This window comes from Notolepis coatsorum (genome assembly GCF_963971535.1).
Source record: "Notolepis coatsorum genome assembly, chromosome: 1".
Taxonomy (NCBI): Eukaryota; Metazoa; Chordata; class Actinopteri; order Aulopiformes; family Paralepididae; genus Notolepis; species Notolepis coatsorum.
In genome coordinates, this window is record NC_140165.1 from 242,201,424 (window position 1) to 242,226,086 (window position 24,663).

The following is a 24,663-nucleotide window of genomic DNA, read 5'->3' on the forward strand; positions in this document are numbered from 1 at the left end:
TTATCAGTGAGCTGGATACAATCCTACCTGGAGGGGAGGGAACAGATGGTGGAAGTAAACGGTACCCTATCCCCCCCCCTCACAGTGAGCTGTGGTGTTCCACAAGGAAGCATACTAGGACCGCTACTATTCCTAATTTATGCAAATGACATGTCGTCAGCTTGTGACTGCAACTTGTTCCTGTTTGCGGACGACTCAGCCCTGCTGGTCTCTGACAAGAACAAGTTACAGGTTGAAAAAGCCCTCAGCTCGGAACTAGGCAAAATCTGCATATGGCTCGCCGACAACAAACTATCATTACACATGGGCAAAACAGAGTCCATTCTCTTCGGTTCAAATAACAAACTCAGCAAGACCGACGGCTTCTCGGTTACAGTGGGTGACAATATTATCACAAGGAAAGATGAAATTACCTACCTGGGTTCCATCCTAGAGGCTAATCTTTCCTGTGACAAAATGGCATCCAATGTAATAAAAAAAGTCAACCAACGAACGCGATTCTTGTACCGGATCTCCTCTCTGGTAAACAAGAATACCCTGAAGACTCTAGCAGGAGCACTCATTCAAGGGTACTACGACTATGCTTGCACCTCATGGTACCAAAGCACCTCAAAGGCACTAAAAAACAAATTACAAACATCTCAAAACAAGCTAGTCAGACTACTACTTGACCTGACTCCTAGAACCCACCTCACCCCTGCCCACTTTGACAACCTAGGATGGCTTAGAGTAGACGACAGAGTACAGCAACTTGCAATGGGCCTGGTCTACAAGATACACTACGCGACCAAGGTACCCATGTACATGTCAAAATACTTCCCAAAGGTCAGTGAATACCACGATCACAACACCAGAGGGAGCTCCACAAATCATGTAAAACCCAGATTCGGCTCAAACAAGGGACTAAACACGTTTCGCAATTATGCCACATCAATGTGGAACGCCCTACCCAAAGCTGTAAAGGAATGTGAATCACTACCCACCTTCAAAAACACTCTCAAAAAACACCTACGTGAGACTGCAATTCGAAACTGGCCCCTACAAATGTCCTAACCTAGTTGTACAGTAAATGACCAAGTAAGGCTTTGTCAATATTCCAATGTACAGTGTAAAATGTGTGTGTGTCCCCTACCCAACCCCCCCCCCCCCCCCCCCCCCCCACCTCCAATGTACAGCCCTCACCCAACCCACCCAACCCCACCCCACCAACCTCCTCCAATGTACAGTTTCTACGCCAAATGTATATACACTCCTTTTCTGGACACTTTTGTATCACAAACAGTACTGTATTTGCAAATCTGATATGTCATAAATGTATAGATGTAGCAGTACTGTCTATCTGTATGTCATGTATGTCATATATGTTATGATGAATTGAAAATGGGGGACCCTGATGTAAACAAGACGAAAGTCTTTCTCTGGTCTGCATCCCTTAACAATTGTATGTATTGAGCCGTACTGTACTGTACCCATTCTGCAATCTGTTAATAAACTTTTCAATCAATTCAATCAATCAATCAATATGCAGGGTTCATGGTATTGTTTTAGTGTGTGTGTCTTCTCTGTTTGTGTGCAGGGTTCATGGTATTGTTTTAGTGTGTGTGTCTTCTCTGTTTGTGTGCAGGGTTCATGGTGTTGTTTTAGTGTGTGTGTCTTCTCTGTTTGTGTGCAGGGTTCATGGTATTGTTTTAGTGTGTGTGTCTTCTCTGTTTGTGTGCAGGGTTCATGGTGTTGTTTTAGTGTGTGTGTCTTCTCTGTTTGTGTGCAGGGTTCATGGTGTTGTTTTAGTGTGTGTGTCTTCTCTGTTTGTGTGCAGGGTTCATGGTGTTGTTTTAGTGTGTGTGTCTTCTCTGTTTGTGTGCAGGGTTCATGGTATTGTTTTAGTGTGTGTGTCTTCTCTGTTTGTGTGCAGGGTTCATGGTATTGTTTTAGTGTGTGTGTCTTCTCTGTTTGTGTGCAGGGTTCAGGGGAAACCTCTACGGCTGCCCATGTCCTCATCTTCCCCGTCATATGATCACATCACAGAAGAGTCCACCTATGACAACTCTGTTTATGACACAACGGTAAATAAGTGTGTGTTGAGCTGTGTGTGTGTGTGTGTGTGTGTGTGTGTGTGTGTGTGTGTGTGTGTGTGTGTGTGTGTGTGTGTGTGTGTGTGTGTGTGTGTGTGTGTGTGTGGTGTGTGTGTGTGTGTGTGCGTGTGCGTGTGCGTGTGTGTGAGAGGAAGAGAGAGAGGCAGATATTAAGAAAGAAAGAGCGAGATAAAGAAAAAAAGAGAGAAAGCTCCGGGTGAGGACGTACTCTTCCACCGGGAGCTCAGGTCGTTCCGTGCCACCGCTGTGGTGAGAGAGAGAGAGAGAGAGAGAGAGAGAGAGAGAGGAGAGAGAGAGAGAGAGAGAGAGAGAGAGAGAGAGAGGAGAGAGAGAGAGAGAGAGATGAGAGAGAGAGAGAGAGAGAGAGAGAGAGAGAGAGAGAGAGAGAGAGAGAGAGAGAGAGAGAGAGAGAGAGAGAGAGAGAGAGAGCTCCTCTGGACCAGCTTAAGGGCGAGAGAGTGAAAGGTAGAAGGTGGGCAATTATAGGGGTATTATAGGGATGCAGAGAGAGAGATGTTGGACAAAGAAAGAGATACCATGGGGGGGGGAGAGAGAGAGAGGGAGAGAGAGAGAGAGAGAGAGAGAGAGAGAGAGAGAGAGGGAAGGAAAGAAAGACAAAGACATATATGGATAATAATAATAATAATAATAATAATAATAATAATAATAATAATAATAATAATAATAATAATAATAATGATAATAGAAATAATAAAGAGAGCGAGAGACTACATCAAGACTGTAAATTGGATAGCAGTAACAATAACATGCTGTAGCAAGTTTCACTCTAGCAAAACAAAGGTGGAAAAAGGTGCGTTAGGAATTTACTATGCTTTTCCTTGTGTTGTGATTATTATTTTTCCTTGTCTTCATTGGGGGTTAGAGGTCAGGGGTGAAGCCTGTTGAGACATGTATTGTTATATTGGGCTATACAAATAAATATGACTTGAATACAGAATTTAGGTAATTAATTCCATGTTAAAACCAGGTCTCGGGGTAAGGGAGAGGTGGGCCAACGTGTCATCGGTTCAGGAGAAGCCGTGTATCGCTTGTAAATATGGTGACGCAATGCAATGGGGGGGGCGTCTCCACTCTGGAGGGTGGTATCAAAAAGTACCGTCTTCAGGCTGCCAGAACGCAGTTCTGTCTGGCAGAACGATGCAAACGATCAAATACATTGCCTAAAATGACCAAGATCGTCTTAGTCTGGACATGGCCTAAAGCAACAGATCATCATCAAATTTTAATAAATCTGAGAGAGATCATTTACAACAACAAAAAATTCGGTTAGTTTATGAATGCTATGTTTATGCTATGTTATGTTATGCTATGTTTATGAATACGTGTTGAATTTGTGTATGATTTCACACTTCTCAACAGTGCTACATTTTACAAATCCAAAAGGTTTATGAATAAACCGTGTAGGTTGTGAACTTTCCTTCAGTTTTAATAGAATGCCTCATTCCAGTGCTTCTACGTGGTTGAGGCTTGGATGTGTGGGATTTCCTGCTTCTTTCCAAGATTATCTTTCCCCATGAGCAATCAATTACTCAGGAGCAATCAATTACTCAGGAGCAATCAATTACCCAGGAGCTATTACTGGAAAATCTCCTGTGTGCGCAGTTGAGCCTCAGTACCCCTGAATTCAGCTGCTGTCATTCAAATCACGGTCTGTCGGGTTGCCAGATTGCAGTTTCAATCCCCGTATTTGAGTGAAAGTGAGTTTGAGCACAGTAAAACCTACAGGTAATTCACTTCCAGTGCCTCGCAAAGGCTATTTCACTCAAGAACAGTACAGGCGTTTTGTGAGGGGAAAAGTGGTGAACCTCAAATTGCAACAGAAGATCTGATAAATATGTATTATTCCTTAAAGTATCCTCTATATTATAACATATAAAACGTCCTAAGAGATCGAAGTGGTGGAAAGTATATTTCAAATGTGTTAATTAACCAAACCACTTTTGCATATAAGTTTTTGCTTAGACTTTTAATATTTTAAAGCAACATCACTATATTAGTATACTTGTAAAATACTGCTGTACTGAAGCACTGTTTTCTTTTACCATTTTCTTATCAACCGTATTGAGTAAACATCTAAAATACTGGGTTGATATGTCTATTGTTTGTGTATCAGTGACAATCAAACTGTAAACAAAGAGGCCTATTAAGATGTTAGATTCCAATATGAAGAATTATGTGATTTAATGTTCTATGCCTTATCTTGACTTGTACTCGTCTATTTTGCTGCCGTCTATTTTATGCTCATTTTATGCTTACTTTTAAGTCTGCACTTTATGCATTGCTCTTGATCTGCCAAATTTGTGATAATTTTATGTATTTTTTTACTGCTGTGACGCACTTCAATTCTTGTATGAAAGGTGCTATACAAATAACATTTATATAAATGTACACTAATCCATAGAAATCTTGGCATTGATTAACATACATTTAAAAACAAAATTATTTAAATATAATTTTAATTCAATAGTACTTTTATATTACTTTCAAAATATCTGTGACTGCCAAATTGGCACCAATCAACATAAAAGTTGGCACTGTGATGAACATAAAGGTAAACAACATGTAAACGTTTAAGTCAGTGTGAGTTGTCCCGGCTTATCTTCTCCATGGTCGTCACATGCAGCCTGAGCTGAATTCGCACACGACCCCATCCTCTGCAGTGGCTCGGTCTGGGTTGCCTGCGTGACCGTCTGACCATCGGAGGCGGTTCTCATGCAGATGTTTTTGCCCACAAGCAGCCCCTTTCAGTAGAACCCAGAGGCTTCCCGGAAGAACGCTGTTGGCAGCACCTTCTTCAGACCTCCGTGAGTCACAGTCCGGATCTACATCATGGGATGTTTCCACCGATTTGATGACAAGTTTGGCAGCAGGTTCAATTATCCTTTTCTTCTCCGTCTGTGGATCAGCTTCCCTGTGAGCGTAACAAGTCCTGAAGGATTGCTTCGTGGCTCCGGAAGGTAACCACATTTGGCTTCCCGTTGATTGGTCTTGTCGATTTATCTGTCACTGGAATATTCCGCTTGAAGTTCTGAGCCTTGGAGATTGCCTTCCATCTGGCTAACGAGATCATTGATTGTGATCTGTTCGGCTTCTAGTAGCAACTTCTAGCTGCACACTCTGTGATGGACTGATTGATTGATTGATTGATTGAAAACTTTATTAACAGATTGCAGAATGGGTACAGTACAGTACGGCTCAATACATACAATTGTTAAGGGGATGCAGACCAGAGAAAGACTTTCGTCTTGTTTACATCAGGGTCCCCCATTTTCAATTCATCGTAACATATATGACATACATGACATACAGATAGACAGTACTGCTACATCTATATATTTATGACATACCAGATTTGTAAATACAGTACTGTTTGTGATACAAAAAGAGTCCAGAAAAAAAAGTATATACATTTGACGTAGAAACTGTACATTGACACTGGACACTGGACACTGACACTCTATGGATATATTATTAGAAGATTGTATAATTAGTTGATATGAACATAGATAATGTATGTAAAAGCTAAATAGTATATTATGCTGTATTGTACTATGAATTAATTATGAGTAAGTATTGTTGTATTGTATTATGAATTGATTGGGAGTATTGTTGTATTGTATTATGAATTTGATAAGGAGTATTTATTGTTGTTTTAATTGTCTGTATGACATGTGAATGTAACTGTATTTTACGTGTTATGGACCCCAGGAAGAATAGCCACAGCACTGCCCGACACACGCTGACCTCCTCCTGGTCCCAACGCGCTCTGACCTCCTGGTCCCAACACGCTCTGACCTCCTGGTCCCAACACGCTCTGACCTCCTGGTCCCAACACATGCTGACCTCCTGGTCCCGACACGCGCTGACCTTCTCCTGGTCCCAACACGCTCTGACCTCCTGGTCCCAACACATGCTGACCTCCTGGTCCCGACACGCGCTGACCTCCTCCTGGTCCCAACACGCTCTGACCTCCTGGTCCCAACACATGCTGACCTCCTGGTCCCGACACGCGCTGACCTCCTCCTGGTCCCAACACGCTCTGACCTCCTGGTCCCGACACATGCTGACCTCCTGGTCCCGACACGCGCTGACCTCCTCCTGGTCCCAACACGCTCTGACCTCCTGGTCCCGACACGCGCTGACCTCCTCCTGGTCCCAACACGCGCTGACCTCCTGGTCCCGACACGCGCTGACCTCCTGGTCCCAACACGCTCTGACCTCCTGGTCCCAACACGCGCTGACCTCCTGGTCCCGACACATGCTGACCTCCTGGTCCCGACACGCTCTGACCCCCCGCAGAACGGACCGCCTCCTGGTCCCAACACGCGCTGACCCCCCGCAGAACGGATCGCCTCCTGGTCCCAACACGCTCTGACCTCCTGGTCCCGACACGCTCTGACCTCCTGGTCCCAACACGCTCTGACCCCCCGCAGAACGGACCGCCTCCTGGTCCCAACACGCGCTGACCCCCCGCAGAACGGACCGGCTCCTGGTCCCAACATGCGCTGACCCCCCGCAGAACGGACCGCCTCGGGTCGGGTCACAGTCCGACTCCTCCTCAGCCGAGCGCAGAGCGCGGCTGTCAACTCTCTTCCTTCAGCAGCTTCACCGTCTGTTGTCAGTTGGTGTGTTTCTTGAGGCAGACTTGATGAACCAGTTCCCCGGGTGATGTGCTGTATGGATGTCGTCCTCTCAAGATGCTCGGTGGACGGTGTCAGTAAGGGTGGATGGTGTCAGTAAGGGTGGATGGTGTCAGTAAGGGTGGGTGGTGTCAGTAAGGGTGGGTGGTGTCAGTAAGGGTGGATGGTGTCAGTAAGGGTGGATGGTGTCAGTAAGGGTGGATGGTGTCAGTAAGGGTGTCAGTAAGGGTGGGTGGTGTCAGTAAGTCAAGTCAAGTCAAGTCAAGAGTTTTAATTGTCACGGCATACAGGTATACAATGAAATGCGGGTGGTCTTGCCCGCAACGATGTGCAATACAGTGGTACATATAATAGAATCAAAAGAAGAAACAACATTGTGCAGTAACAGGTAGCAGGTAACATGGAGTGACATCTCGGTATCTGTACATAGTTATTTACAGCGCATGTGTGACATGCTAGTTAGCTTTGGTAGTGCAATACACTGTTCCTGTTATTCTAATTTAAAGTGTCCTTTCCTTTGGCCATAAGTGTGCGTGTGTGCGACATGAGTGTGTGCCCGCTCATGTTAAAGTGTTAAGTGGCTGCTCGTGTGTGAGCGTGCACAGTGTGCGTGTCGTGTGTGTGTTCATGTGTGCTTGTGTGTGGACAGTTCAATGTTCTGAGCACTCAATGTACATTGTTCATGGCTCTGATGGCCTGGGGGAAGAAGCTGAGCCTAAGCCGCTCTGTCCTAGTAGCTGGGATTTGCAGGCGTCTGCCTGACCTCAGCAGCTGAAACAGGCTGTTATTGGGGTGGTGAGGGTCTTTCATTATCCTGCAGGCTCTGGATTTGCACCTCTTGTTGTATAGAACCTGCAGGGGGGGTAGTGCAATACCCGTGGTACGCTCGGCTGAGCGCACCACTTTCTGTAGGGCCTTCTTGTCCTGTGCCGTGCTGTTTCCATACCAGGCAGTGATGTTTCCGGTCAGGATGCTCTCTACAGCTCCTGAGTAGAAGGACTGGAGTATCTTCCCCGATACTCTGAACTTCCTTAACTGTCTCAGGTGGTAGAGACGCTGTTTCGCCTTCTTTACTACTGTGCCTATGTGTGTTGACCAGTGGGTGGTGTCAGTAAGGGTGTCAGTAAGGGTGGGTGGTGTCAGTAAGGGTGTCAGTAAGGGTGGGTGGTGTCAGTAAGGGTGTCAGTAAGGGTGGGTGGTGTCAGTAAGGGTGTCAGTAAGGGTGGGTGGTGTCAGTAAGGGTGTCAGTAAGGGTGGGTGGTGTCAGTAAGGGTGGATGGTGTCAGTAAGGGTGTCAGTAAGGGTGGGTGGTGTCAGTAAGGGTGTCAGTAAGGGTGGATGGTGTCAGTAAGGGTGGATGGTGTCAGTAAGGGTGGATGGTGTCAGTAAGGGTGTCAGTAAGGGTGGATGGTGTCAGTAATGGTGGGTGGTGTCAGTAAGGGTGGGTGGTGTCAGCAAGGGTGTCAGTAAGGGTGTCAGTAAGGGTGGGTGGTGTCAGTAAGGGTGTCAGTAAGGGTGTCAGTAAGGGTGTCAGTAAGGGTGGGTGGTGTCAGTAAGGGTGTCAGTAAGGGTGGGTGGTGTCAGTAAGGGTGGGTGGTGTCAGTAAGGGTGTCAGTAAGGGTGGGTGGTGTCAGTAAGGGTGTCAGTAAGGGTGGGTGGTGTCAGTAAGGGTGTCAGTAAGGGTGGGTGGTGTCAGTAAGGGTGGGTGGTGTCAGTAAGGGTGTCAGTAAGGGTGGGTGGTGTCAGTAAGGGTGGATGGTGTCAGTAAGGGTGGGTGGTGTCAGTAAGGGTGGATGGTGTCAGTAAGGGTGGGTGGTGTCAGTAAGGGTGGATGGTGTCAGTAAGGGTGGGTGGTGTCAGTAAGGGTGGGTGGTGTCAGTAAGGGTGGGTGGTGTCAGTAAGGGTGTCAGTAAGGGTGGGTGGTGTCAGTAAGGGTGGATGGTGTCAGTAAATCAAATCAAATCAAATCAAATTTATTTATAGGGCCCGACAACACACGTTAATGTCCCCATGGGCCGTACAGGTCTTCTTTAAACAAGTCAAGAAGACAACATAACAATAAGTCAAGAACAGAACAAGAACACCATAGGGTCCAAAATTTTTTTAGATGAATGCAAATAAATGAAAGAATGCAAGCACTCCCAGACATACCCCACGCGAAGGTAAGGAAAAACTCACTAAAACCTAACAATAGGGAAAAAAAGCTCCACAGGCAATGTGGAGGAGAGAAACCTTAGAAGGGCCGTTCAAGGGGGGATCTCCCTTCTTAGATGTCGGTGATAGTAGTGTTGCAGACGGACAGTTGGTAAGCATGCACTCATGTGTGTGGTGAAACACAGATGAGTGCATGCAATAGCAACTGTACATTTTGAAAAATTAAAGATAGAGCTAATAGCGATAGCAACTGAACATTTTGAAAGATTAAAGATAGAGTTGATAGCGGATCTATTTGAGGCACAGGGGCGGCGCAAGAGGGTCACGTCCTCCCCGTCTTAGTCACGGGACATTCAACACTCCGGTCGTTGCTCAGGGACAGCCGGAGACAGGGGGAAGGGGGGTGGCGCAGAGAGGGTCGCGAACTCCCCGACATCATCGCGGGACATCCGGCACTCCGGTCACCACTACGAGACCTCCGGAGACAGGGGGGCACGCAGAGGGGGTCGCAATCTCCCGGCCTTCGTCACGGGACGTCCAACACTCCGGTCAACACTCCAGGACAGCAAGTCATAGGAAGACAGGGAGACGGGACAGGCGTTAGACAGCTCATGAGATTGTAGTAGGCGGACATAGCAATAGATACAAGTGGTAGGCATATATGTGAATGGAGTAGATATATGAAGTAAGCGTATTATGTGAATAGAATAGAAGTACTTAACCCAGCAATGAAACCGCGTTGACTGTTAATCTGTTAACAGTCTGTTAATCAGTTGACAGGACCACGGACAGACGGCGGTGAATAACTGATCCAAGGCCTCGGAGGTGCATGTAGAGCAGTCACTACAAGCTTGGCCAAGACCCCGAGGCATCCATCACCTTGGTCAGCGCCAGGAGACGGGTACTCAGAGAGAAGGGGGAGGGAGGGGGGGGGGGGAAGAGTTAGAGAGTTCCCATGTTTGTGGTGCTGCAAAGGAGCAGACATGTAGTACCCTGTAGTGCCATGTAGTACCCCGTAGTGCCATGTAGTACCCTATAGTACCCCATAGTGCCATGTAGTACCCCGTAGTATCCTGTAGTACCCTGTAGTGCCATGTAGTACCCTGTGGTGCCTTGTGGTACCATGTAGTACCCCGTAGTGCCATGTAGTTCCATGTAGTGCCATGTAGAGCTATGTAAGCCATGTAGTACCCTGTAATGCCATGCAGTACCAAGTAGTACTCTGTGGTACCATGTAGTACCCTGTACCCTAACTAAACTACCCTATAGTAAACTACCCAGTGGTACCATGTAGTAAGGGTGTCAGTAAGGGTGGGTGGTGTCAGTAAGGGTGTCAGTAAGGGTGGATGGTGTCAGTAAGGGTGGATGGTGTCAGTAAGGGTGGATGGTGTCAGTAAGGGTGTCAGTAAGGGTGGATGGTGTCAGTAAGGGTGGATGGTGTCAGTAAGGGTGGGTGGTGTCAGTAAGGGTGTCAGTAAGGGTGTCAGTAAGGGTGGGTGGTGTCAGTAAGGGTGTCAGTAAGGGTGGGTGGTGTCAGTAAGGGTGTCAGTAAGGGTGGGTGGTGTCAGTAAGGGTGTCAGTAAGGGTGGGTGGTGTCAGTAAGGGTGGGTGGTGTCAGTAAGGGTGTCAGTAAGGGTGGGTGGTGTCAGTAAGGGTGTCAGTAAGGGTGGGTGGTGTCAGTAAGGGTGTCAGTAAGGGTGGGTGGTGTCAGTAAGGGTGGGTGGTGTCAGTAAGGGTGTCAGTAAGGGTGGGTGGTGTCAGTAAGGGTGGGTGGTGTCAGTAAGGGTGGATGGTGTCAGTAAGGGTGGGTGGTGTCAGTAAGTGTGGATGGTGTCAGTAAGGGTGGATGGTGTCAGTAAGGGTGGATGGTGTCAGTAAGTGTGGATGGTGTCAGTAAGGGTGTCAGTAAGGGTGGGTGGTGTCAGTAAGTGTGGATGGTGTCAGTAAGGGTGTCAGTAAGGGTGGGTGGTGTCAGTAAGGGTGGGTGGTGTCAGTAAGGGTGGATGGTGTCAGTAAGGGTGTCAGTAAGGGTGGGTGGTGTCAGTAAGGGTGGATGGTGTCAGTAAGTGTGGATGGTGTCAGTAAGGGTGGATGGTGTCAGTAAGGGTGGCTGTTCTCTTCCCTCTGCTGGCTCCTCACAGACGGCATATATTGTTGCACTCATGATGCCAACAATCACAAACGGAAGATGAATATACATTTTTACAGTAACTGACGGATAACCACTAATGAACTTCACTAATTGCACATTTTGTAACCTTCAACTTGATTTGCAATTAATCCTGTTCACGTGGATTTTGCACTGGACTGCATCCAACCACATGTCTCGTGCAAATCTGTTTCTGGTTGATTGTGGACAGTCCTGAACCCTTTGTATGGACATCAGACAAGAAGACATGCATAAATAAATAACAATTAACATGGGCAGGCAATGGGAGATTGTATAGCATCACAGATTTCTGTATTTTTCAATACTTTCCACCACTTGGATTTCTTACGATTTTTTATATGTTATAAATATTATAATATTTATATAACATAATAATATTGAAAGAGTTTCTGTTGCAATTTGTGCAGGTCATGTGCAGGCCATGTTGTGTAGCGCCTGTACTAAAGGAGTCCAACATGGCACCCTAATATTTAATTTCATTTTTATTTGTTCCGTTCATGGCAATGCACAGATCCACAAAAGCACAATAGCATAATTTCATAATAAAAGTACCTCTCAATTTGCACATTCCATGAGAGAAAAGGAAGCAGGGAGAATAAAATAAATATACAATAGAAATAGATGGTCTGTCAATTAAACATATTTAACAAGCAATACTTGTTACGAGAAAGAATTTAAATAAATAGGGTCATGTGGAAACCTCAACTTCATAAAGTCTGTTCTTTACATTTTCTTGAACTGAAAGATATTTGTACATCTCTTAAAATAATTCTGTAGAGAATTAATTAATAAGGGGGTTGTGGCCTGTTGATATTTTCCTCTACTTTTCACAAAAATCTACAATTAATTAGGGAATGCAGTTATTATTGGGAGGCAGAATGGATCAATTAAATCTTCTTTAACGAGGGAGAAGCTCTTCCCCGCTACCCTATTGATTCTCCCCATGGCTGCAATCAGACTTAATTTCTTAATTTAAATCTATCTGTGCATCTTTCACTTGTGCAAGTTGAGATATTGACGTTAGGTTTCTCTTTGACGTGACAGTCACGGGTGTAGGCACAAGGCCAAGCAAGTTACAAATCAACAAACAACTATGTAGTGATTACAGTCAAAAGTGATTACAGTTAGAACACATGGATGTACCCTCAAGTTAAAGGGGCACTTCACCAAAAGAACAATGCTGATTTAAACAGTTTTGCACACATTAATTAAGTTTGACAGTTATTGAGAGTAAATGAGTTTTAAAACGGCGACCGGTGATGTCATTGGGGACATTGAATCCTTGTGTTGTGTTAATTACAGCTCCAGGAAATGATGTAGATGAAAAATGCAATACCTTGTCTTATAGGGACTGCGTCCTTGTAATTTAATTTACCCTTTAATCCCCCTGTGTCTTCTCCTTACATGTCTGCCCCACTGAAGAACAATGAGGTGAGATAATTTAAGTCACATCCTGAATACTGATTCTCTGTTGTGTATCTCTACTTTCTGATTGATTGATTGATTGATTGATTGAGTGATTGATTGATTGATTGATTGATTGATTGATTGATTGATTGATTGATTGATTGAAAATGGTATTAACAGATTGCAGAATGGGTACAATACAGTACAGCTCAATACACACAATTGTTAAGGGGATGCAGACCAGAGAAAGACTTTCGTCTTGTTTACATCAGGGTCCCCCATTTTCAATTCATCATAACATATATGACATACATGACATACAGATAGACAATACTGCTACATCTATACATTTATGGCATACCAGATTTACAAATACAGTATTGTTTGTCATACAAAAAGAGTCTAAAAAAGAGAGTATATACATTTGACGAAGAAACTGTACATTGGAGGAGGTTGGGTAGGTGGGGTGGAGGGGGGGGTCGGAAACTGTACATTGGAGGTGGTTGGGTGGGGGGGGGTAACTGTACATTGGATTATCGACGAAACCTTACTTGGTCCCAAGAAGAGGGTCTCGTGTATTATTGGGTTAGGACATTTACTGTACATTGGAGGGGGTTGGGTTAGGACATTTACAGGGGCCAGTTTCGAATTGCAGTCTCCCGTAGGTGCTCTTTGAGAGTGGTTTTGAAAGTGGGTAGTGATTTACATTCCTTTACAGCTGTGGGTAGGGCGTTCCACATTGATGTGGCATATTTGCAAAACGTGTTTAGTCCCTTGTTTGAGCCGAATCTGGGTTTAACATGATTTGTGGAGCTCCCTCTGGTGTTGTGGTCGTGGTATTCACTGACCTTTGGGAAGTATTTTGACATGTACATGGGTACCTTAGTTGTGTAGTGTATCTTGTAGACCAGGCCCATTGCAAGTTGCTGTACTCTGTCGTCTACTCTAAGCCATCCTAGGTTGTCAAAGTGGGCAGGGGTGAGGTGGGATCTAGGAAATTCTGCCACAGCTTTCTTTGACAGTGGTTCTCAAACTTTTTACACCAAGTAGGCTACCACCTGAGAACATAGCTGGCTCTCCAAGTACCACTGTAACTGAGGGGTACAATTCCCTGACTGTATTGATAAGTATGGTATCATTAAACCACTACCGCTTTATGTACTTTAACTTCTGGCCATACAGTACACGATATCTAAATATGATGAACACTTTCCCACAATGAAATCGGGTCCACACAAAGGTAATAATCAAATATTTAATATATAGCTAAAGGTACATATAATAGTTACTATTACATTTATGATTTGAATGCACTTGTAAGGCAAATGAGTACTCGTAGGCAAATCAACACTGAATGTCCAATCTCTGGTTACGCAGGAAGCAAGTATACAACCTGGCTCTTAGGGAATTATAACGATGGCACACTTAATGATTATAGCTGGATATACTGTAGGGGTCCTCCCGGTGGTAAGCCGGTAGGGGGGGTAGGAGAGCCGTCGGCAGTATCCCGTCTGGTCAACGATGTCTAGGGAGACTTCAAGTACAGAAGTGCAGTAGAATCTTGATCCACAGATGAATACACCTTGGCTCTCTTGTAGGCTGTAGCTGTAGCTGTAGCTGTAGGTCCACAATGAAGAAGAAGCGAGGCGACCTCAGTCTGGTCTGAGCGCCGTCTCACCTTGACTCCTTTCGGGGTAAATCCAACACTCACCGGTGTTGGCGATTATCCGCTCCACAAATCAAAGTACCAAAGCAAATATATATTCCATGCCGCATAGGGCTCAGCAGTCGTCGGGTAGGTAATCCAATGTACAGGTCCACTCGGTCCTCGCCTAGAACTCCTCGGATGAAAGCACCACGTGTGGTCTGCCCAACCTGGCTAAGACTCTAGATAACACGAGGAAGCGACGGGGATGCTGCTCACTTTAGAACTCTAACCGCACGATGCACCATACATAATAGACTATTATTACTTAATAGAAATACGGTGCCAAACTCTGACAATTCAGCTATTAATTCGCACGAGGTCTCAATGCTATTCTAAGGCCAAACAGGCCATACTACACCGCACACGGTATCGTGGGGTGAGGCTTCACGTTCTGTTACTTAGTTGGGTAGAAGGGTAAAGGACTAAGGTCTTCTACATTTACTTGCGCCATATTTATATGCACGGTGAACAAATAGTGCCACTCTCTTTTCGGTAGCCGTATTCCTGCGCAGAGCCGGGGCTAGTAGAGACATGTCTCGTCGGTACCATTGAACTTGGCTCCAAGGGGCTTGTCTCCTGGCGCCAGGTCCTTGTCCAATAAGAGAATTAACTATTATGGGCTATAGTAGACTAAAGGGATATTCCGTGTATATGTACAAGGAATATACAAGGGATATCAAACGATATACAAATACTATTCAATATATATCCATAAATAAATATATATATTCGGTTTAATCTGATCCTTCACAACAGCCGCCCCCTAATTAGTCCCACCTAATTAGCTAAGCAGAGACAGATTAACCGCACTGTCCACTACTCAATGTCCGCTGTGAGGGTCAGTCAACTCACAAAGTCATAGGGTCATGGTCGTCATCGATAGTATCGGGGAGCCTTGGCAGTTCTATTAGCCTCGCCACGGGTCGGGTGTAGGTCCGCCCTTGGACGAGCACTTCAGCTGCTCGGACCTTTCCATCGGCACCGGTGATCACTTTGCTTACGCGGCCAGCCGGCCACATAGCTCGGGGTAGTGACTGGTCGATAATCATGACGACTGTTCCTTCTGTCAAATTGTCTCTCTCTTTTACCCACTTCTGGCGGGTCTGTAGAGACGGTAGGTAGTGGAGTAGGAAGCTGTTCCAAAACTTGTCAGCCAGTACTTGACTGTACCTCCACATTCTTCGGCCGTTCGCTTCTTCAGGCCTGTACATTGTCTGGGGTAGCGCGGGGTCCAGCCGCCCCATCAAGAGTGTGTTGGGGGTGACTGGGTCGACATCTGCTACATCACTTGAGACGTAACCGAGGGGCTTTGAGTTCAATACTCCCTCGATCTCCGTGAGGACTGTCATTAGGACTTCTTCCGCCACGGTCTGGGCCCCAAGCACGGCGTACAGGGCTGTCTTTATGGAACGTACTTCTCGTTCCCAGGTTCCACCGAAGTGAGGTGCGTTCGGGGGATTAAACTGGAAGTCAATCTGGGATGGAGCGAGGTGGGTCTTAAGTTCTGGGCCCATAGCTTGGAAGCTCTCTCTCAGCTCTCTTTCTCCGCCTTTGAAGTTTGTCCCGTGATCAGACAACAATGTAGACGGTTTTCCTTTCCGTGATGTGAATCTTCGGAAGGCCATAAGGAATGAGTCTGTGCTCATGGTTGGGAGGAGTTCGATATGTATCGCTCTGGTGGTCATGCATTTGAATACAATACCCCACCGCTTCTCGGTTCCTCTTCCTCTCTTTATATACAGCGGGCCGAAACAGTCCATACCGGTGGAGTGAAAAGGCTTGTCGCCGAGTCGGAGGCGACAGGGAGGTAGGTCAGCCATCCGGGGTATACTGGGCTGGGCTCGCCACTTACGACAGTCTAGACAGGTTCGCTGGAAGCGCCGCACTGCTTCTCTCCCTTGCAGTATCCAATAACGACGTCTGATCTCCGCGAAGACTCTCTCTGCCCCTGCGTGGTGCACATCCTCGTCGTATTTCTTTATAATCAGCTCTGTGACCTTGTGTCGGCTGTTCAAGACTATCGGGTACTTGACGTCATCCGGTAAGTCTGGGGCTCTCCGCAGACGACCACCCACTCTGATGAGATTATGGGCGTCGCTCTCGGGGGCTAGGTGGAGCAGTCTGCTGTCTGATGGGACGGGCTTTGCTCCCTGTAGACAGGCTAGCTCATCGGGGAACGAGTCTCTCTGGGCTCGTTGTAGTAGAAGAAGTTCTGCTTCTTCGTAGTCAGCTGCTGAAATGTCAGTTGTGGGCTGAACCTCTGGGTGGTGCCACAGAAATGTCTTTAGCTGCGCACTCTGTAGGGTGAGGCAATCGTCTAGATCGGGGTCTGTGGGGACGAGTGTGTGTGTCAACCCACAGAACATAGGTTTCTTGTTCTCTGCCTCCTCTTTACTCGCCTCCCGTGGGGTGGGTGTAGGCCACTCTTCTTCGGGGAGCTTGAGAAACTCTGGTCCGTCACTGTAGAGGTTGTGACGGGTGAGGTCATCCAGGGACATTCCCCGGGTGATGACGTCAGCTGGGTTGTGTTTGGTGTCCACATACCTCCAGCTCGCTACTTCTGTTAACTCTTGAATCTCGGTGACTCTGACTCCCACGAAGACCTTGTATCTGCACGAATCAGACCGGATCCATGTGAGTACTGTCGTGGAGTCTGACCACAAGATTGTTCTTTGCACCGGGATGGTGAGTTCACGTTGGATTAACGTGGCGAGCTGCGCTCCTGCTAGGGCTGCGCAGAGCTCTAGACGCGGGATAGATTGTTGCTTTCGTGGGGCTATTCTTGAGCGAGCCAGGATGAAAGCAGTATGTATTTCTCCTCCCTCCTCTCGGGCACGCAAGTAGGCCACCGAACCGTAGGCTACTTCGGAGGCGTCGCTGAATACGTGCAGGTCGATCTTGCATGTCTCTGGCCTCACTGTGGGTGGGAAGTAGCTGCAGCGTATATTAACACCTGGGAGTGAGCGGAGTTCCATCTCCCACTCTCTCCATGTGGATGCAAGGTGTTCGGGTATGGGATCGTCCCAGCCCTGGTCCTTGTCCCATAGCGCTCTTACAATCATCTTTGCCCTGGTGGTGTAAGGTAGAATACATCCCAACGGGTCATATTGTCTGGCGAGTGTTCTGTATACACTCCGTCTGGTGGTCGGTATTGCCGTCGACCTTCCCTGCTCCTTGGTCAGGGGTTTGTGTCTATAATGGAGCGAGTCTGTTTTGAAGCGCCAGACTAGTCCTAGTGTCATTTCTTGGGCTTCTCCTGGGATGGTCGCCATCCAGGTGTCGCTGCTCGCTGCCTTGTCCTCGGGGGAGAGGCTGCGCAATACTTGCGGGTCGCTGCTGGCCCACTGCCGGAGATCAAAGCCGTCTTTGATCAGGGAGGCGCGGAGCAGCGCACGACGTCGCCAGTCAATTTTCTTTATGTGTCCCGCTGTGATTAGTTTGTTAATCTCAGCGCGGTACACAGCTTCTTGAGCGGGGTCTTTGGCTAGGCGCCGCTCTGTGTTCAATAGATACCGCTCCGTCGCCTCTTTTGTGGCGTGAAAGGTGGGCATTCCCTCTCGCCTCAGGAGTGGAGTTGCGTATCTCATCACTCCGTTGATGTTGACTCTCTTTGTCCCGTGCTCGAGGAGGGCTATAGCGTAGATATCTTCCTTAGAACGGATGTCTTTCTTTTCGTTCTTAAAGGGCATTGTCTCTAGTGTCCATAGCCTCTCGACATGCTGCAGGAGTGTGGTGTCTCCTTCTGTCGCTCTGGAGTGGAGGCAGCTAGTGGCTGCTGTTCGGTTAAGAGACTTGGCGAGGGGGCCTTGTAATGTCCATCCTAGGCGGGTCTCGACTGCTGCAGGACAACCTCTGGGTCCTGTATGGACCCGGTCTATCGGGACTATGAGGTCTGCATGGTCGGAGCCTATCAGCAGGGTCGGGGTGGCACCGTCTATGAGCGGGATAGGGAGTTGACGCAGGTGCACATATTTATCCATCAGCTTGGCGATGGGGTAGGTGTACTGCGATAGTCCTATTTATTGGCTGGTGAAAGCATTAGTAATCCTATACCGTCTCTCGGGCTGCCCGCTTGCTGCGATAGTGAAGGATACATTCTCTCCCTTTATCGTCTTTAGATCTCTTCTTATTGTCCGAATCGTCATCTGGTTCTCGCTCCCCCGCAGCCCCAGCTGGGCCGCAGCGGACGCGAGGAGAAGGGTCTTCTCTGACCCGTCATCAAGGACGGCGTAAGTGTCCATGACCTTATCTTGGTAACTCAGTGTTACGCGGACCACCTTTAAGAGCACCTGGGCGCCGCTGCTGCTAGCGGGGTCAATGTACATAACACTTGCCTTTGTGCTGCTGGATGGTGCAGGCTTTCTTTTGTTACTGTCGTGTAGGACATCTAGGTGGGCTCCGTCACACCGACTACACCTCTTCTTGAGGCGGCACTCGGCTGCCATGTGACTGCGCGCACATCGGTAACAGCGCCTGTTGGACTTTATCCAGTGACTCACTTCTTCAGCGGTCATCTTCTTGAACTGGTCACATTGTGACAACCAGTGTTCCTTCTCGCAGTACGGGCACACCATCTTCCACTTCTCTTTCATCGAGGGGGTACTGTGGTTCTTGCTGCTCGGTACTGATTCTGATTGGTGCATGACAGTCACCGATCTTCGGCCATCGTTTGCTCTCCTAGGTCCCTCTCTGGAGCTTGGTGTGCTCCGCACGAACGTATCCAGCCGTAGGCTGCTGACTTCTTTCGCCAGGAAGTCGGCTAGGTCTAGGAGGGATGGCTCGGGACCGTTAGGATCACGGTGGTCTCTTTGCCGCCTGAAGCGCTCCTGTCGGGCGGGCGGCAGCTTCTCTAAAATCCTCTCGACGTTCGAGTTTGCGTATAGTTCGTGCATACCCTTTTCTCGTTGCGCCCCCAGCATCCCTACCAGGGATTGTACTTTGATAGACAGGTCGTCTAGTGAGCGATTGTCTGTTGCTGGGGGTAGGCGGTCAATATGCCTTATCTCTTGTATTACGTAATCCCATATACGTCCATATCTTTGGTCTAGTGCTGCTAGAGCCGCTGTGTATGGGGTAGTAGAGGTGGCATAGGCCAGCGCTATGTTGTGCGCTCTGGGCACTTTCAGGTGCTTCAATAGGATCGCATACTTGTGGCGTTCATCAGCTACATCCACCATCATTGTCTCTAAGCACATCCGTAGCTCCGTGTACTGTGCTCGGTTCTCATGGGTGAAGTCTGGAAACGTCGGTGTGCCAATGTATGACGCCGTGGATGGCTGGCACATCGGTGAGCGTTGGAAGAGAGGCCTCCTGGGCGAGTCTCCTCTTACGCCTCTCGGTGGGCTGGTACTGGCAGGGTACCATGGCCCGCTGGTCCAGGTGCTATTCCTCGGGACTGGTCGTGCGTCGTGCTCACCCGTGAATCGAGTCGGGGGTCTGTAGCGCAGAGCCGCGGGGGTATAGCCTGGGCTGTACTGGACCTCCTGGTCCTGTGGAGTAATGTGCTGCTGTCGGGCTTGACTCTCCTCTTCTCCCTCTTCTTCCTCTGCCAGGTCTTCTAGATCCTGTAGTCGTCTATTTAGCCTCTCCGCGGTGTCCGCTGTTCCTTCCTTGTAGCTGGGTCTCACTTGGACCGGTCGGGGAAGGAGTTCGGAGGGGGGTGTGGGCTCTCTCTGGCGGTCGGGCTCAGGGTCGCTTAATCGGTTAGGGGAGGGTGCCCTTGACCCGTGTCTTGACGAGGCCCTGGAACCCCTTGTGGAGGGAGGGGGTGTTGCCCTGGTTATCAGCTGCTCCATTAGCTGCGCTTGTAGTCTGTCGCGCTCGGCTTGTAGTCTGTCGCGCTCGGCTTCGCGCTTGGTGAGATCTGCTTCTCTTTGGGCACCGGCAGCGGCACGCTGGGTGTCGGCCCGGTCTCTTGCCATATTCTCTTCCGTCTGAAGGCGTCTCAGCTCCAGACGTATGTGCTCTTCTTCGCTCCGTTGCTGTGCTTGGAGTCGATCGCGTTCACCCTGAAGTCGATCGCGTTCGGTAGAGGCTGCCAGGGTGGCGAGGAACGCCTGTGCCAGCATCCTCTCTGCCTCGCTGGGGGAAGACGTTGGTTGAGGTGATCCGCTCCTGGCAGTACCGGTCGGGGATGCGTTCCCCTGCGGGGAGTCCTGGAGTTCTATCTCCTCGGCGCTCTCCTCATCTTGTTCCGTGCAGAGTTCCATCTCTGGAGGGTTGTCTTCCTCCCGGAGCTCTTGGGGGACTACTTCTTCGGTCTTGGCGGGGGGTAAAGTCGTGTCAGTTCCCTCCTGGTCCCCACCGTGAGCTTGGTCAGTTACATTAGAACCCACTAGGGCCTCTGTGGTCGGGGTATCCTGGTTGATAGGGTCGGACATAATTTTACTTTCTACTTTTACCGCGTTTACCGTTTGTAGAAGGCTAGGTAGTATACTGGCAGCGTAATCCTCTAAGTACTGAGGTGGCTGTCGTCTACGCTGCGGGCGTTCTACTTTAGGAGGACGTTTCGTGGAGTGTTCATCATAGGCCATTTCAATATTAATACCACTATATTAATATTACGCTAATTACCCTCCGGCTCGAAGGACCAATTGTAACTGAGGGGTACAATTCCCTGACTGTATTGATAAGTATGGTATCATTAAACCACTACCGCTTTATGTACTTTAACTTCTGGCCATACAGTACACGATATCTAAATATGATGAACACTTTCCCACAATGAAATCGGGTCCACACAAAGGTAATAATCAAATATTTAATATATAGCAAAAGGTACATATAATAGTTACTATTACATTTATGATTTGAATGCACTTGTAAGGCAAATGAGTACTCGTAGGCAAATCAACACTGAATGTCCAATCTCTGGTTACGCAGGAAGCAAGTATACAACCTGGCTCTTAGGGAATTATAACGATGGCACACTTAATGATTATAGCTGGATATACTGTAGGGGTCCTCCCGGTGGTAAGCCGGTAGGGGGGGTAGGAGAGCCGTCGGCAGTATCCCGTCTGGTCAACGATGTCTAGGGAGACTTCAAGTACAGAAGACAGTGCAGTAGAATCTTGATCCACAGATGAATACACCTTGGCTCTCTTGTAGGCTGTAGCTGTAGCTGTAGGTCCACAATGAAGAAGAAGCGAGGCGACCTCAGTCTGGTCTGAGCGCCGTCTCACCTTGACTCCTTTCGGGGTAAATCCAACACTCACCGGTGTTGGCGATTATCCGCTCCACAAATCAAAGTACCAAAGCAAATATATATTCCATGCCGCATAGGGCTCAGCAGTCGTCGGGTAGGTAATCCAATGTACAGGTCCACTCGGTCCTCGCCTAGAACTCCTCGGATGAAAGCACCACGTGTGGTCTGCCCAACCTGGCTAAGACTCTAGATAACACGAGGAAGCGACGGGGATGCTGCTCACTTTAGAACTCTAACCGCACGATGCACCATACATAATAGACTATTATTACTTAATAGAAATACGGTGCCAAACTCTGACAATTCAGCTATTAATTCGCACGAGGTCTCAATGCTATTCTAAGGCCAAACAGGCCATACTACACCGCACGCGGTATCGTGGGGTGAGGCTTCACGTTCTGTTACTTAGTTGGGTAGAAGGGTAAAGGACTAAGGTCTTCTACATTTACTTGCGCCATATTTATATGCACGGTGAACAAATAGTGCCACTCTCTTTTCGGTAGCCGTATTCCTGCGCAGAGCCGGGGCTAGTAGAGACATGTCTCGTCGGTACCATTGAACTTGGCTCCAAGGGGCTTGTCTCCTGGCGCCAGGTCCTTGTCCAATAAGAGAATGAACTATTATGGGCTATAGTAGACTAAAGGGATATTCCGTGTATATGTACAAGGAATATACAAGGGATATCAAACGATATACAAATACTATTCAATATATATCCATAAATAAATATATATATTCGGTTTAATCTGATCCTTCACAACAACCACCATATGACCGACGTTAAAATATAGTCTATTCAGCTATGCACAGTTCACGCAGGAGGCAAATGTATTCCTAATACCATTATTTATTGTTAACTTTTGTCAGACACAGCCACAATGTACAAAGGGGTAGCACTAGAACTAGCAAACTCTTCCACACAACTCATACAATGCAAGGGGCATTGAGAACATAATAACTAACATTCTCAGAAAATGAAGAACAACTGTATTTCAGCAAATGTACTTAATTCTCTCTCTCTCACACACACAGCAAGCAATTGTCCTTCATTCACACACACACACACACACACACACACACACACACACACACACACACACACACACACACACACACACACACACACACACACACACACACACACACACACACACACACACACACACACACACACACTGTGTACACACACACACACACACACACACACACACACACACACACACACACACACACACACACACACACAGCATGTTGTTGTCCATTGACAACTCACATAAGCAGGGCCGGACTGGGGAAATAATTCAGGCTGGGAAATATAGTGTGAAATATAGCCCCAGTCAGGCCACTTTCTAAGTGGGGGCCCCCCACCAGGAATTATTTTGTTACAAAGACTTAATTTCCTGCATTCTGGTGCAGGAATTTTTTAATGTTTACCCTTTAAATGCCCATTTGTGTGATGGGCATCACAAATTATTGTAAAAAAAAAAAAAAAACACATATTCAATACATTTGCTAATTGTAACCCTTTAAATGCCAGTTTGTGTGATGGCATCACAAATTATTGTTAAAAAAACACACAAAGTAAAATATTTTCAATATATCAAATGCAAAGTAAATTTTTCTGGGGGGGATTATTGTCAATGATTAGCAACAACACAGATTTTGATGGATTTTTTGTTTTTTGTAATGTCAGATGTAACAACAACGCTTCAGAAAAGTGGGAGTATTTCATTTTTTATCTGACATTACAAAAAAAATCTAAAAATAAAAATGGTTATGATCAGGGCTGAAGTTGAATAAAAGATTTATGACTGTTTAGACTGCATTACTCTCTGTCACAGCGATCTCCTGGTTGTTCCCCACTTAGGTTATCTAACTATCTGCAACTAGAAATACTGGCCAAGCCGCGTGTATATTTTCTCTAACAGAGTTGCACTTCCGCGTTCGGTTTGCGCGATCTGATTGGCCACTGACGTACGCTCTCTCTACGCCCAAACAGCGCGGTACGCTAGTTCTGCCTCTAACCTCTAACAGCCTGCAGCCTGCTAGCATTATCCAATTCATATCAATCAAAATAACGTATTGTTTTCATCTCTCTATATTAACCTGATTCCATCAACACAACATAAATGTTCAAAACACGACCTCATTATTGCGCGATCTTGCAGTGGTGGACGGATATCGCACCATTCAAAAACGTCCTGTCGTTCTCGCCTCGGCCTCGCAACTCAAGACAGTTTGCATCACCAGGCCACCGTCCCGCGAGCCCCAGACCACCGCCCCGCGAGCCCCAGACCACCGTCCCGCGAGCCCCACGGGACGAGACCAGGTCGAATTTTAGGTGCACGGGAAACAAGTCTCGCGGGACGGTGGTCTGGGGCTCGCGGGGCGGTGGCCTGGGGCTCGCGGGACGGTGGCCTGGGGCTCGCGGGCGGTGGTCTGGGGCTCGCGGGGCAGTGGTCTGGGGCTCGCGGGGCAGTGGTCTGGGGCTCGCGGGGCAGTGGTCTGGGGCTCGCGGGACGGTGGCCTGGGGCTCGCGGGGCGGTGGTCTGGGGCTCGCGGGGCAGTGGTCTGGGGCTCGCGGGGCAGTGGTCTGGGGCTCGTGGGGCGGTGGTCTGGGGCCGCGGGATGGTGGCCTGGGGCTTGCGGGGCGGTGGCCTGGGGCTTGCGGGGCGGTGGCCTGGGGCTCGCGGGGCGGTGGTCTGGGGCTCGTGGGGCGGTGGTCTGGGGCTCGCGGGACGGTGGCCTGGGGCTCGCGGGGCGGTGGTCTGGGGCTCGTGGGGCGGTGGTCTGGGGCTCGCGGGACGGTGGCCTGGGGCTCGCTGGGCGGTGGTCTGGGGCTCGAGGGACGGTGGCCTGGGGCTCGCAGGATGGTCCACACACCGCTATCAGTGTTCATCTTCCTCGCCAATGAAGTATTCACCCAAAGACCCAATACCGTGGCAACAACTACCGCACTACCGGTAGAATAAGTGCCGAGAACCGTGGGAAGTGATGCAAACTGTCTTGAGTTGCGAGGCCGAGGCGAGAACGACTGGTGCGATTTGAATGGTGCGATATCCGTCCACCACTGCAAGATCGCGCAATAGTCGTGTTTTGAACATTTATGTTGTGTTGATGGAATCACGTTAATATAGAGAGATGAAAACAATACGTTATTTCGATTGATATGAATTGGATAATGCTAGCAGGCTGCAGGCTGTTAGAGGTTAGAGGCAGAACTAGCGTAACGCGCTGTTTGGGCGTAGAGAGAGCGTACGTCAGTG

At 48.1% G+C, this 24,663-nt stretch overlaps 1 protein-coding gene across 1 annotated transcript in view; it reads left to right on the plus strand.

Annotated features, from left to right (window-relative positions):
• sez6b (seizure related 6 homolog b) overlaps positions 1–24,663 on the plus strand; it is a 419,489-nt gene that overhangs the window by 390,484 nt on the left and 4,342 nt on the right. The window contains 1 exon segment of the mRNA XM_084309484.1: positions 1,961–2,063. Coding sequence (XP_084165610.1) covers positions 1,961–2,063 — 103 coding nt within the window.